Raw genomic sequence first — 14,503 nt, forward strand, 5'->3', positions numbered from 1 at the left:
TATTATTCCAGGTAACTTCTAGTATCTTTCTCTCACTCTTGGTCTTTATTTATAAGGTGTGAAGGAGCTGAAGAACTATAGTCTTGTAATACGTAGATATTAAGTCATTTCTTTTTGCAGGTAATACGTCATGAAGGAGTCATGGGCCTGTACCGAGGCTTGGTACCCCAGCTCATTGGTGTGGCTCCCGAGAAAGCTATCAAGCTTACGGTGAATGACTTAGTTCGTGACAAACTTACTGACAAAAAGGGCAATATTCCCTTGTGGGGTGAAGTGTTAGCTGGCAGTTGTGTAAGTTACACTTATAATGTAGTTGACTATGTTTAGTAAATTTAGTTTTAACCTTTTCTGAGTAATAAATTTACATTTATTTTATTAAATATTCTATAATATATTATGTTTATACGTTAATCATTTGTCCAAGTTGCATTTCCACACTGCACACTGTAATAGCTGTCTACTCTAGTATTAATTAGGTTTAGCATTGTTTTAAGAGCCTTATTTCTTGTTTTCTAGATTTACTAGAATTTTTAAATGTAGCCCAGATGTACAAGAGGGGGATTTTTGATGACCTTTAGCATCATCACACAACTTGACAATGCAAAACATAATTGCCTGATCCATGCTCATTAAAAAGGGAAATTCAAGTTCAATCCCACATTTATGACTGAAGGGAAGAGATGAGTAACTTGTTTTCCTTCCCTTTTCTATTAAGGAAGTTTATAAATTGGCTGGAACTAATTGGAGTGAAGCTTGAGACACCTTTATATGGCTGAAGGTGGTTTTAAGATGTGTGAGCCTACCTCGAGAGTTTTGAACTTCTGACCTAAACATCATTCACTGGTTGTAAAGACAACCACTAAATCAAAGGTTCAGAACTCAAAGTTGGCTGGGTGAGGAGCTGATGTACAACCCCAACATTTTTCATGTGGTTGATTTGTCATACTGGAAAACAGTCTAGCCCTTTGAGAGAAACAGTCTCTTCCAGGGTGTGTTTAGCAGGGATGCTTGTAGGTTATTCATCTCTTTCTCCGAGCCATAAAATGGGATTTTTTACTTGTCATTCCTTTATTAAAATTTAAAAGAGGGAAGTGTTAATGTTATATTAAAAAAATTAATTTAAAACTTGTTTGGGTGAATTTTTTTAATGAAGGACTGATTTAATGTACAACATTAAAAATTGGAAAATAATTTTCAGCTAACTGATTGCAGTACATTAAATGAAAGAATGGTATTTTTAATAAGTTTTACATAATTTTTGTGACAGGCGGGCGGCTCTCAAGTAGTCTTCACCAATCCCCTCGAGATTGTCAAGATTCGTTTACAAGTGGCGGGTGAGATCGCAACTTCCAAGAAACCATCTGCTATTGCTGTTGTTAAGGAACTAGGATTTTTAGGACTGTATAAGGTAAGTTACAGAATAGCATTTTTTGTATGTTTATAGCTTGTATGTATATTTTATTCGAAGGAATGACCTGTTAGGGAAACTCACAAAGCTTTCATAGTCATAAAGGCATGAGTTGAACAAAATTATTTAAGTTTAGGAATGTTCATTGCTGATCACTTGTTAAAATCATGAAGTTAATTGTTATCAGATTGTAGGACATTGTTACTTGATAGTGGAAGGCGACATAAAATATAATGCATATATATACTGTGTATATATATATATATATATATATATATATATATATATATATATATATATATATATATATATATATATATATATATATATATATACAGTATATATATATATATATATATATATATATATATATATTTGTTTTTCATTATTATGCCTTCCTATAAATCTTGGAGAGGTGTAAAATGTTTCCAGTTTCTTTTGTTTGCCTACCCATTTGTAAGATTGTCTTTAATGCAGTTGGTGTCCTCACCCTTTTCAAGTGGGTTCCAGCTAAATTTGCTGGAACACTTATTTTATAGCTCTGACACTTAATGTGTTGAGAAATGAATGGGGGGTGTCTCCATCTATTTATCTTTGATTCCTGTAAGCCCATTAAGCCCCTTCCAGAATTTTTTTTTCAAATCTTGGGCATTTTGAGGCCATTTTGAAGCCATGTGCACTTGATATTAAGAGGTATTCTGAGGTCAATAGTAATTACTTTTTACTATACAAAAATGCCTGAATACAATACAATACTTGTACTGTACGTACACTACTTAGTATCCATGTTCAGTACATGATGCTTTCAGATGCCTGTATTAGCAACTCGGCATCATCCAGTGTTTTCATATAAGCGGGGTTTTGTTCATATACTGGAGCACTGGAACAAAAAAAACTTATTAGCGAATTTTTTTTAAACGATTCTACATAAATTGAAGCACTTCTGTATATACTTATTGTTGCTTTACCCAGAGGAAGTTGGGCCTCAATTATGACAGTTTTAGCTGGTGTTTGGTTCAGTGTTTTCAGACCACTACACATCATCTTAAAGGAGTATTTAAGAGTCTGCCCAGTCACCTACTTTTATTAGATTTTCTCCCCTTTGGGACATTGCATCACATTAGCATCTAGCACACTTTTTGACCACCACCTCCCTCATTCTAGTTGGTTCTTGTCACTCAACTCTCCAAAAGGAGGGTACAATATTGTCATAAATACCAGATTCATCCTGCAATGCCTTTTATGACTTATGTTCATAGTTTAGTGACTTAAACACCTTCCCTCCATCCTATTTCCAGTGAATAGTGGAAGTTAACCATAACTGAATGAGTGATCTTGGAATCCTTTCGAGGTGGCTCATCTGTTCAGCTTGGTGAATTGTATATCAGTTTAACATCATGACTTCTTACCTCCATACCCTCTGTTGTCCTTGGGAGCAACCTCCATTTAATTCCTTCATAAAACCCTGTTTACACCAAGGATCTATGTTAGGGATTCCTGAGTACTAACCCCAAAAATCATGGTTGGCACACTACCCGAGTCACTTGCTACTGGTTTAGTCAGAAATGAATTTTAGATCTTTCCTGCATTTTTGTAATTAGGGATTAATACAGTTCATAGTCATTCTGGTTGAGGACCTTCATAGGACACCCTAGTTTTCTATCAGACAAACAGATATAGAGCACTTTGTGTGATTACTCTTGTCATTTGAATCCATATTACCCACTGTTACTGAACGACAGGTGCTGTTTAATAACATAACCTCTGTATACTTAAATTGATACAATATATTAATTAAGTAACCTTTTCAGGGTGCACGTGCCTGTTTGCTACGAGATATCCCATTTTCTGCTATATATTTCCCAGTTTATGCACACTCAAAACGTTTGCTAGCTGATGAAAATGGGTACAACTCTGCTTTGAGTCTTCTCATTGCTGGTGCCATTGGTATGTACAATATTTTAGTTAAGGTATTGAGAGTGATGTTATTTTTGGTAATTTACCATAGCTTAATTTTGCTACAGTCACTTATACAGAGATTCATACTGATATTTTCAGTTACAGGTTGCCCTTATTTAAATCAGTTTTACAAGAGCACAAGAACTGGATTTACTTGTATGCAGTTTACATTTTACCATTCAAATTTCATTTATTCTGAGCTAAATTTTGCACATTTGCAGCTGTGCACCAATGTTTTTCATCTTCCCTACTCATAATACATCTTGGAAAAGCATCTGGTGCACCAAATGCTGTAAGTGCACCTCTGAATGCATCCTATTACTCCTATACCAATGCCAGAATTTCCATGCTTTATATAGGGTCTTAGCTAGCCTCTGTATCCTGTCTGTTCTCTGAGAAAGGCAACAAAAAATGCAGACTGGTTCAAGAACTCTTTTTACATGCGGTGGAGTGCCAGTTCTGTGACTAACCTGAGTTTTATCTTACTTCTACTTGATAATACTCTTGGAGTCTAGGTCATTCTACTCCTCTAACTGACCTGCACCCTAATATTTTAATAATGATTATGCTGCCAAACCCCTATTCCTTAATCCAACCAATGGATCAAAGATTGATAGGTAGACATTATCTCAGTTACATGAAGCTACTGATGGGTGAAGTACCAATACCTCTCAACACTTGACTAATACCAGCTTTTTATCAAGCTATAAACAACAGAATATTTTAGTTAATATATTCATTTATGATGTTCACTTATGAAATTAACAGTACAGTATATAGTTATTAAATTGCTATAACTTGTAGTATGTGCACAAAATCTTAATGCAGTACATAATCATCATCATCATAAAATGGGTCCTTAGGGTGTGACTGAAAAATATCTCCCCTTTTTCTGTGAAGTCCAGCTTCATTTATACTCGTTTTACTTCTGCTGGTCCTTTATTGGATCACAACCCTCATTATAAATGAGGATAATCTGTACAGTATCTCAAAAATATATCTGCTAGGATGGGTTTGATTACTTCCAAAATGCTACATGCAACTTGTGATGTGCCAGGAGGGTTGGTATGCGTGGCTCTGTGGCATACGGATCCTACTACATTTGGTAACTGAACATTATATTAATTATGCTGAAATAAATACACATTGCATTACTTATGTTAAACTGTACAGGGCAGGAATGTGCACATCCCAATATCTATCATCCGTTGTATCATGATGTTTCACTCAGACTGTGGACAGATACTATTTTGAGATATTGTATAAGAGTTACAGAACCTTCATTATACAGTGGAGTTGTGATGATTTGCTGGTTAGGTACCAGAAGACAGTGAATTATCAAACTTTGTATTATAGTTTAATTGATTTAAATGGAAATAATTAGTTTGGTTCCAAAGGCAAAAAAAAAACACAAACTATTCCAAAACTGCTTTAATAAAAACTAAACATCATGTATAATACATCAAATTATACTGTATTATAATAATAATAATAATAATAATAATAATAATAATAATAATAATAATAATAATAATAATAATAATGGATGCCCTCGAAATCGAGGATGGCTGGCCCTAGGGTCAGCTAGGCTTGAATTTGTTTAAAGTGTAAAAGCTGTCGCCAACACAACGACCACACCCTAAGCTAACAAACTGCATGACCCAGTGTCAAGGAACAGTCCGAGAAGACTGGACAACTCGCCAACAACAAGTACGGGTAACACATACCCGGTACAGATTGCACAAAAAGTAGTTCTGCAACACATAAACAGCTGGGCTGACAACACATAAACAGCTGGGCTGACTGTTACTGCACTATGTATATCAACAAAGAACCAGGAATTTAATACCACAATAACTTGTTTGGGGTTGAGTGGTATTTTTTCATGAAAATTGATTACACTACCGGTAACTTATGGTAATATTTTATTCACCCGACACCAGATGAACCTAAATAATACCAATGGGATTTATGGTGAAATTGCAAAATGGTATACAGAATTAAGGCGGTCTGAGAGGCACCAAATGCTCGGGGTGGAGGGATAGCTCACTCCACCACCCTACCTCTCCACACAATTCACTTCCCGCTTTAAAGTTTTCTTACTTTACAGTTTTATATTTTATTTTCTGTATTTCTAAGTCACATTCGGGCATTGATGGGATATTTATATTTTATTTTATTTATTTCCAAGTCAAATTAGAACAGTTAAAATATACTGTATTTTTACAGCTTTTATGGTTTCTTATGTGAATAAACAGTCTGGTGCTTAGCAGCGAATTGTGAAGAATTGACAGCAAATTTTTTAACGAGGTAGCACTGTAGTAATAGAGGTACCCACAAGTTTAAGAATGCAAATTTGTATTTCACAAATTATCATGACTCCACTGTGCCAGTAAAATTTCCAGTAGATGATTGTTATCAGTTAATGTTTGCTGAATATTACCAAGCACTTACCTATTGGTTATTCCTGTACAGGTTTTAGTTGTGTTAATTGTCTTATTATTTTGTCTGCAGGTGGTGTCCCAGCTGCATCTTTGACAACTCCAGCTGATGTTATTAAAACCCGACTACAAGTAGCTGCTCGTGCTGGCCAGACTACATACAGTGGAGTTTTTGATGCTGCACGCAAGATTTGGAGAGAAGAGGGCACCAAGGCTTTCTGGAAAGGCGCACCTGGTAAGAAAATATTGTTGAAAAATTATTTAATACAAATTTCAATACACCTGTTTATAACATAGAGATAATCTGATGAGTGGCTTCTGAAATTTCTACACTAGAACACTCCTTGGCAGAGCCTACCTTGTCTAGGGATTAGATGTTCTAACAGCAAGCTGCACTGTCCTCTCAGATGTATCAGGTAATACTTAATAGCCCTGTGCTTAGTGAATCAGAGTTAGTAAAATAGAACTCTAAACCTGATGCAGTAGTTCTTTGAAAGCCAAACAAGTTTATAAATACTGTACACTTGAATCTGTTTTACTTTTTAATGATTCAACAGGTGAGATGGAGTTTGAGGAGGACCTTTGGTCAGTCACTTATGACCTGAAGAATCCTTACTGGCCTCTTCCTATTTACAGGGTATAGGGATTTTAGGACATTCTTACGTTTTAGTAAGAGAAAGAGTATTTATTGGTTTACGGTGTTTCCATTCTGGTTGAAGATGGCTCTGAGAATTAATCATAGTTTTCATGCGTTATACTAGATTTGACTGACAGGAAAAGATTTATATGTCATGCCTATTTAGATGATTGGCTTATTACAGTATGAGCATAAACGCTCCCATGAAGATATAAATTGTGATACCAAACAAATATAATTCATGCTAGATAGAACAGGCATTTACAGGTATTCCCCAATTTATGATATCCTGATTTACGATATTTTGCTTTAATGATGGTGATAATTTAAGACTACCTCCCTATTTATAGAAAAAACCACATGAATGATGGCCATCGTCTGGCCAAACTCACTAATGCGCTGAATACAGTACAAGTATCTTTTGTTTAACAATTGGGATATGTTCCTGCAAAATCCATCATTAATGTAAAATGATCGATTAACGAGGAACAACAAGAGATAATATCCGTGGAGATGGCACATAATTGTGTAGCAGTCTCTGACTCACTACCCAGTAGCACTCAAGAGCAGGTGAGGCTGAGTTCTGAGCTATGTTAATGTTCAACACATTTTCGGATATATATACATATTTTTTTTTTTTTTTACTGTTACTTGCATACACATTCGTTCAGACATAATGTGGACTAAAAAAATATTTATACATCATAAAGTAAAAAACAGGGAATAAACATTTCTTCGTGCCAATTGTGAACTATGTTATAGTTATTTTTCAACATAATTTTGGATTGATATATGCAATTAATTTATTAATTTTCTAATCTGCTACATGCACACACAAAAGTTCATACAGAATGTGCCCAAAAAAATTTAATTAGGTCAAAAACATAAAGAGAATCAACATTTCTAAACGTCCACGGAGTTAGTGTCGGGGATCTCAGCCTCCCCGATCAAGCCAATCTGTGAGCTGCGTTTTTGTTCTTTTTCAACTGGTTATTTCAGGTAGATATACTTCTTCTTCTTCTTTTTTGTACTGTTACATACATACCATCGTTCATACAGAATACTATACCAAAAGTGCAAAAAAAAAAAATCATAAAAATAATCAGTCAAAAACATTAAAGGAACACACACTTCTTACATTCACTCATGGGTGGGTTATCCATGTTGAAGTGGAGATGTACAGAGTTTTAAAGACTCACAAGTTGGATGAAGCATTTTCCAATGTGCAGATTATGCTGCAAATTTATCTGTCAATGATGATGTCTAACGCCACTGGAGAGAGCTCATTCTCCACATTAAAGCAGATCAAGAATTATCTCCTCTCAACAATGGGGGACGATAAATTGAAACATCTAGGCATTGCTGTGTATAGAAGCCGATGTTCTATGCAAAATCGATGTTTCTTCTGTAATCTCTACATTCATCGAGAAGAAACAAAGAAAACAATTAAAGGAAACGTAAAACGACAGCATGTCTGTGAGTACCATTGGTATATTTAGAAAATAGCTCAAGCATTGTTCAGGTTATAAATAGGTCCTTAATTGCTCCATAGTGTTCAAAACAATTTTTATTTTGGTTATTAAGACAGCAAAATTCTATGTTATAAAACAAACTTCTATAAATTCTATTATTGTGAAGTGAGCAGTGTAACTTTAAAAATGACCCAGCAAGCTGTTGTTGAAGGCTCCTGCATCTGGGAAGGCTAAGGCTTCCAGGAAAACCGTGTCTTTGGAGGTGAAGCTTGACATTGTGAAGTGGCTAGGCTTGTTCTTAATGATGTGGCGAGTGTTGTTTAATTGTTTTATATTTATTTGATTACTGTAAGACTTTTTTTTTTTTTTTGGTGATACATGTGGGTGTCGAACTGGCTGGGAACGTTACCTATTGAACTCGAGTTATGATAGTTCGATTTACGATGTGGCTTTCAGGAATGTAACTCCATCATAAAACGGGGGATACCTGTATGCGAATTGTGAGAAATTTAGAGTGACCAGTGGGTGAGTCGTCCTTTAGGGATGACATTAGAAATTAAATTAAGTCAGGAACTGGATCTACTAATAAGGGCATACAGCACATATATGATCCTTTTAAATTATTTTTGCTCATTCCTGCCCTGTACAGTATGTAAAGTTTTATGGCTTCTTTATTTTGTCCTGCCAATAGTCATCATTTAACATCTACAGGAAGCAGATTAAATGAACCTTATCTTTTTTTCTGTTTGTAGCTAAATTTTATTTTTGAAAAAAATAAAATTTTGAAGAATTCTGAATTTTTCGTAAAATTTGCGTTTTCTCTTTAGTCAATTCATACTCGTGCTGAGTGATTAATCTGTACTTTCCCAGCAAAAATTAATAAATGTTTGAATTATATGAATTAGATAATATCGATTAGGGTGATTAATGGTCTGGTCCACAGCCTGTCATGCTTGATCATTGGATGTTCCTGTGGGACATGGCTCTCCCTGGGGGATGATGTAACACCCGTTTCTTTGTTTACAAGTGTCTTATTAGTATGGTGTTATTTCTGTGTGTAGTGCTCCTTTTTCATTACCATAGTAAACATGAGTGTCCAGGGGATTTCTTCCATTGGGTGCAAGAAAGCAAGACAAGACAAGACATGACATATCAGTTTATTCAAAACAAGTAACAGTGTATATACATCCATATAAAAGTATGATCAAGTATAATCGAGTTACTTTCGAGTACTGTATGATCAGCAATATCACTTATCAGTGTTATCACCAAATTATTAATCACAAAAATTATCATAGCATTGACCTTAAACATTAAAAACTAAGGAAAATAATTTATTTGATATCATGGATCCCAAAAATCCAGGGATGGCCAATGCTAGCTGTCTGTCACCATGGCGACTTGCTCAGACTATTAGCAGCATATTTTAAATGGTTAAATAAATACTGCAGGCGATGGTAAATCAGCTACAAAACAATCAATCATGTCTTTAGTGAAGGCTTTCTTTCTACTGTATCTGACACCTTCTGGCGATGCATGCTAAGCATGCACAATCCAAACAAGCATTTAGTTGACATATTTGATTAAAGCCATGTCTTGACATGTCTCAGCATGCTAAATGACCACTCTACTAACTTAACAAGCGGAGGCTAGAAGTGTCAGGTCAGTAGGGCTTCTCAAATCGCACTGCTTCATGAGATCTGTCAAGGAGAAGGTTGCATGGAAATCAAATGCGGTTTTCTTCTGGGAATGTTGACGCTGTGTCCACATTTCAAACCAGTACTGTGACCCCTCAGCATAATTATCTATGTTGTAGATATCATTTAACTGTGCCATTTATTCCTGTATTCAGCAACCATTGGATCTTTTCTCACATTTCCACCACAGCTTGGTTTTGCAAGTCACATGCTTGGTACACATGTACTCATTGTAGCAGATTTTTTGAAGCTTGCTTATAACTGTAATTTTCATAGCAGTAGGTGTAAATAAAATGTTTAAAAAATAAAACCATTATCGCCAATGGTACTGAGCTCCGAGCTTACCACAAGTGTCTGTTGTGGGAAGATTAAAGAACAAACAGTTCACTTAAAAACTTGTGATATCATACACATATTGTGAACAAGGATTGCAGAAAAAAGAACATTTATAATTTTTCAGGGTATGGACGCCCATGATAGTAAGTGTACGTATTATCTGGACATTTTTTAGTCAGTACTGTACTGTATTGGGAAGAAAAGGTGAATTTGGAAATGCAAATTGCATCATGTACTCATGCATCAGTAATTCTGGCTTAAATGGTGATGGCCAATTTACAGGGGACCCTTCGTGAAATCTAGTTGAAGCTCAAAGAGGCAGTTATTTTGGCAGCAAATGACTATTATATCTATTGTGACAGTATGGGCTCTGTCATGAGAGATTAGGAAGCACCCAAACCTATGGATCATTTGCTTTGCACATCTCAGTCATAAAATGGAAATTCAGGATTCAATCACCTATTAATATAAACTGTCATCTTTAAAAGCAAAATAACACAGTAGTCTGCTTGTGCTGGAGCTCAAAACTCTGCAGTATCTGTATATCAATAGTTTTCACCATAGTTTTTCAGTCATGTATTGTACCTTAGTAAGTTGATACAGTACTGTATATCTACCTCCTGATACCTTATTTATTTTATTACATTAATGTCTGTAGAGCACTAATAAGATGATAAAACTTTGGTTTGCAATATACAGTAGTGTGTACAATTATGAAATTTTTCATTATGAGTATTCATAATACAGCTCTCTACAGCCACATAACAGAGCTTTCTTATTACACTATGGAAACATCACTCTATTTGCTGTTGAAACTAGAACTCTTTCAATCATATATACACGCACCACTTAATTATAAGAGAAAAGTGTGCTTTTTAGTATGGATCTTATTTAAAATAGAGAAGTCCTCCTACCCATGAACAATCATCCCCTGTCATTTACTCATGTTGTCTAATCATTTATAAAAAGCCTAATTTTAAAATGTGATGAGGTACAGAACAGGAATACCCTGTACTAAAAGTCATTGCGATTAATGAACATGTGAATATCAGGGCAATTTTCCCCATAAGAATTAATGTACAATTGCCAGCAAAAGTCCTCCCACAAACTTGTTACACAGGGCTGTGGAAAAAGTTTTGCTGGCAACTGTACATAGAGAGGGGGGGACGGCACATTCCCAGCCAGCAACTTTCACCAATTATTTTTCGATATTTACTCCTTATGATCTAACACTATTAGGGACCAGGGTCATGTGTATAGTAATGTAGTACCAGTAAATGTGAGGAATATAAAAATTATACTACTATATAATAAATAAAATAAAAGAATACCTCATTGCCAATTGGCAATACAGGGTAGTTTCACTATGCACGGAAGACTGGTTTGAAATATTACTGGAGGATATCATAATTTTTCATATACGAATAAGTGGGATATGCTTTGCGAATCTCGAGTAAGGGTGTTAAGATATCAATTGCGTATAAGCAGGGTTGCGAATAGCGAGGTATTCTTGTACACTGCTTCCATCACAGTGCCCCAGCTACACTTCAAGAACCCCTGTATCATTTCAATGTTTTGGTTTATTAAAATTAAAATACTGATCCTACTGGTTGAGGATCCTGGTGTAAAATATATGCAATTAAGAAAAGTAAAATGTAGTGTTCCTAAAATATTATTGCTCAATGATGATGATATACTTATAGAGTTGGTAAAAAATTTAATACTTAATCAGTAATGAAGAAAAACATCAAATAAGAAATACACAAATTACATTTACATTTTGTATTTGCAAAAACACCTGGGACTAAATGCAGTATCAGCATTACCAATGTTCGATTTCATTGAAAATTTTCTCCCAAATGTGACCAAAGATGAGTTCATTGTTGTATTGACATGGTGGAAAAAAGAATTGGGAGATGATAAAATAGAAGTTCTCCTTCATGCAAGAATGAACTTAGATATCCATGCTACTTGAAGTTTGGATATAAATATGAAGTCGAGCTGTAAAATCATTGTTGGAATATTGTCATGAAATTGTGTTTTCACTTTTGGCTGTTTTCGCAATGGGTCTTTGATTACCTCAGGAGTTGTGACTCTGCCTTACCAGGTGTTTACACTCTGTGGGTTGGCAATAGAAAAAGCATCCAGCCATAAAACTTTGGTCCAATATACCTGATGGCAACTGGGCCACCAGAGCTGTGTACTTCCCCTGATTCGTGCTGCAATTTTTGGGCTGGCACACTGATTGTACAGAGGATGCCAAGCAAGTGTTTCATAGGTTGGTGCTTCTGTTTGACAGTACAGAAGCCTAAACTCAGGGTTAGCACCCCAAGAGGCTGCTCCAACATCAAGCACATAATACTGCGGCCAGCTTTAGTGCCGCACATGGAAAGGTGCCCTTGAAGGTGGTTGTGGTGAGTCACCCTAAGGCCACTGGACTGCTTTTGCTATGGCATCAGATTCACACTTGCACCAGTACCTTGTTTTGCTGTGTGGGGGGGTTCTGATTGTTACCCAACTGTACCAAGTATGACTTAACAACCGTAGAACCAGTATAAATCCACCAAACAAAATCACCTATGCACTACACAAGTGAATATCATAGGAAACTGCATGTGATCAAAGTAATGGAACCTGATTTGGTTGGGTTTAAAGCTGGAAATCTGAATGTTGGTACAGTTGTGGAAATGTATTTCTATGCCCCCTGTGGTAACCTGGGCCTCCAAACAGCACCGTCGCAGAAGAAGTATCAGTATTTATGAATGAATGGGTATTGGTCATGTAACGAGGGAAGGGATTGGTGGAGAGGTTTTCTTTAGGTTATATAGGTCGGCCGTTTGGAGACACAGGTTACCACAGGAGGTGTAGGAAAACATTTCTGCAACTGTACAGTACATGTATTTTGTGAGGAAGAGCGGGTGATATTCTGAAGTCGTTGAACCATAGAAAGCTTGATGTCTACTGTGTTCAAGAAACCAGATATAAAGATAGTTCAGAAAGGGATAGATGGTGAAGGGATCTTGATTGTTGAAAAGTGGGTGGAGAAGGTTCTTGAGGTGAAAAGAATGAATGTGAGAATTATGGTTTTGAGGCTATTGGTTAGCAAGTGTCTGATGAATGTTATATCTGCATAAACCCCCAAGTTAGGCTAAGTGTGGAAGAGAAGGATAAGTTGTGGGGTGAGTTGATGCTTGTAGTGTCAGAGTGAGCTGAAGGGTAAAATGTAACACTGGACAGTAACCTAAATGGCCATGCTGGGTTATGAAGGTGTCCATGGTGGAAACAACTTTGGTAAAAGGTATATGGAAGAAGAAAGAATACTTGAGTTTGGGGATAATAGTACACAGTACACTGAATATGGTTGTTTGAAACAGGTTGTTTAAGAAGCTTTTTAGGGATACAGAGGAAATAGCAGGGATAGAATATGTCTTGCAGCAGATGTTGCTTAAAAGAGTCGAAGAAAGGAAGGAGATATGTGTTCTGAAAAGGAGAGCATGGAAATGGAACATACTGCATGTAAGGGAAGCACTTTATGCCGAGTTAAGGAAAGTGGAATCTGCCAGTAACAGTGTATGGGGATAGTGTAACAAAATGCTGGGCCAAAATAAAGAATGTTCTGTTAAGTGTAATTGACAAAATTTGTTACTGAATGAAGGACCCAGACAGGCATGCAATGTTCATGTAGAATTAAATGATCCAGGTATGGTTAGAAAAAGACTGTTTCAATAAAAACTACTAATTCCAAAATGTAACAAGACAGCTCTGTCATGGAATTCAGCAAGCTTTAATAATCATGAGACATTCATTCACCTCATATTATGATAATGGATTTCAGGATTCAGTTCCCCATTTTTGTGCAACTAATTTAAAAAATAATAATTCTTTTTATTGACACGACTGAGCCACATTTTGTGAAGAAAATTACCCTAAAACTTTTCACTTGTCTAGGTTCTGTTTCCATGTACCTCATTTACAAGGAGCTGGGGAAACATGGCGGTATGATTGGTGAGCGATATTATAAGGTCTCTGGTTGACCTTTCTGAGTGCCGTGCAACAGAGTTTTGTAGATATGCTGGAGGAGTGTGTTTGAAAGGTAACTGTTGCCTTGCTTAAGTAAAATTTTAAACAAACATGCAGACTCATAAATTTTTTGTATCCATGTTAATACTTCGCATGTAGATTTTCAAATTTTTGCTGGTGATGGACATAAAGACTTTAGAATATATAATGTATGGCATGTGGGCCCTCATAATGGACTTGCAAGGTGTAACACCACTACAGGGTTGGCCAATTTAAACCAATGGTTTAAACCAAACAAAAAACCCATTTTTTGTTTGTTTTTTTTAATCTATGCCTTCTTTCTTGGTTTGAATAAGTTTTTGTTGTTTTTTATACTTACAGATGGTTTTTATGATTTATAGTAGATTTGGAAAAGCGTATGATAGAATGAACAGAAAAGCATTGCAGGAGGTATTACAAGTGTACTGTATTGGGAGGGAGGAAGGCTATTAATTGCAGTAAAAGCATTCTATCAGAACAGCAGGGCAACAATA

At 35.8% G+C, this 14,503-nt stretch overlaps 1 protein-coding gene across 2 annotated transcripts in view; it reads left to right on the forward strand.

The window, feature by feature from the left end:
- LOC121855743 (calcium-binding mitochondrial carrier protein Aralar1-like) overlaps positions 1-14,503 on the forward strand; it is a 74,294-nt gene that overhangs the window by 40,464 nt on the left and 19,327 nt on the right. For both annotated transcript variants that reach the window (XM_042350849.1, XM_042350850.1), the window contains 4 exons: positions 121-291; positions 1,268-1,408; positions 3,220-3,355; positions 5,882-6,043. In XM_042350849.1, the coding sequence (XP_042206783.1) occupies positions 121-291; positions 1,268-1,408; positions 3,220-3,355; positions 5,882-6,043 (610 nt within the window). The remainder of the gene's footprint in view (positions 1-120; positions 292-1,267; positions 1,409-3,219; positions 3,356-5,881; positions 6,044-14,503) is intronic.

This window comes from Homarus americanus, unplaced genomic scaffold (genome assembly GCF_018991925.1).
Source record: "Homarus americanus isolate GMGI-L3 unplaced genomic scaffold, GMGI_Hamer_2.0 scaffold15894, whole genome shotgun sequence".
Lineage (NCBI taxonomy): Eukaryota > Metazoa > Arthropoda > Malacostraca > Decapoda > Nephropidae > Homarus > Homarus americanus.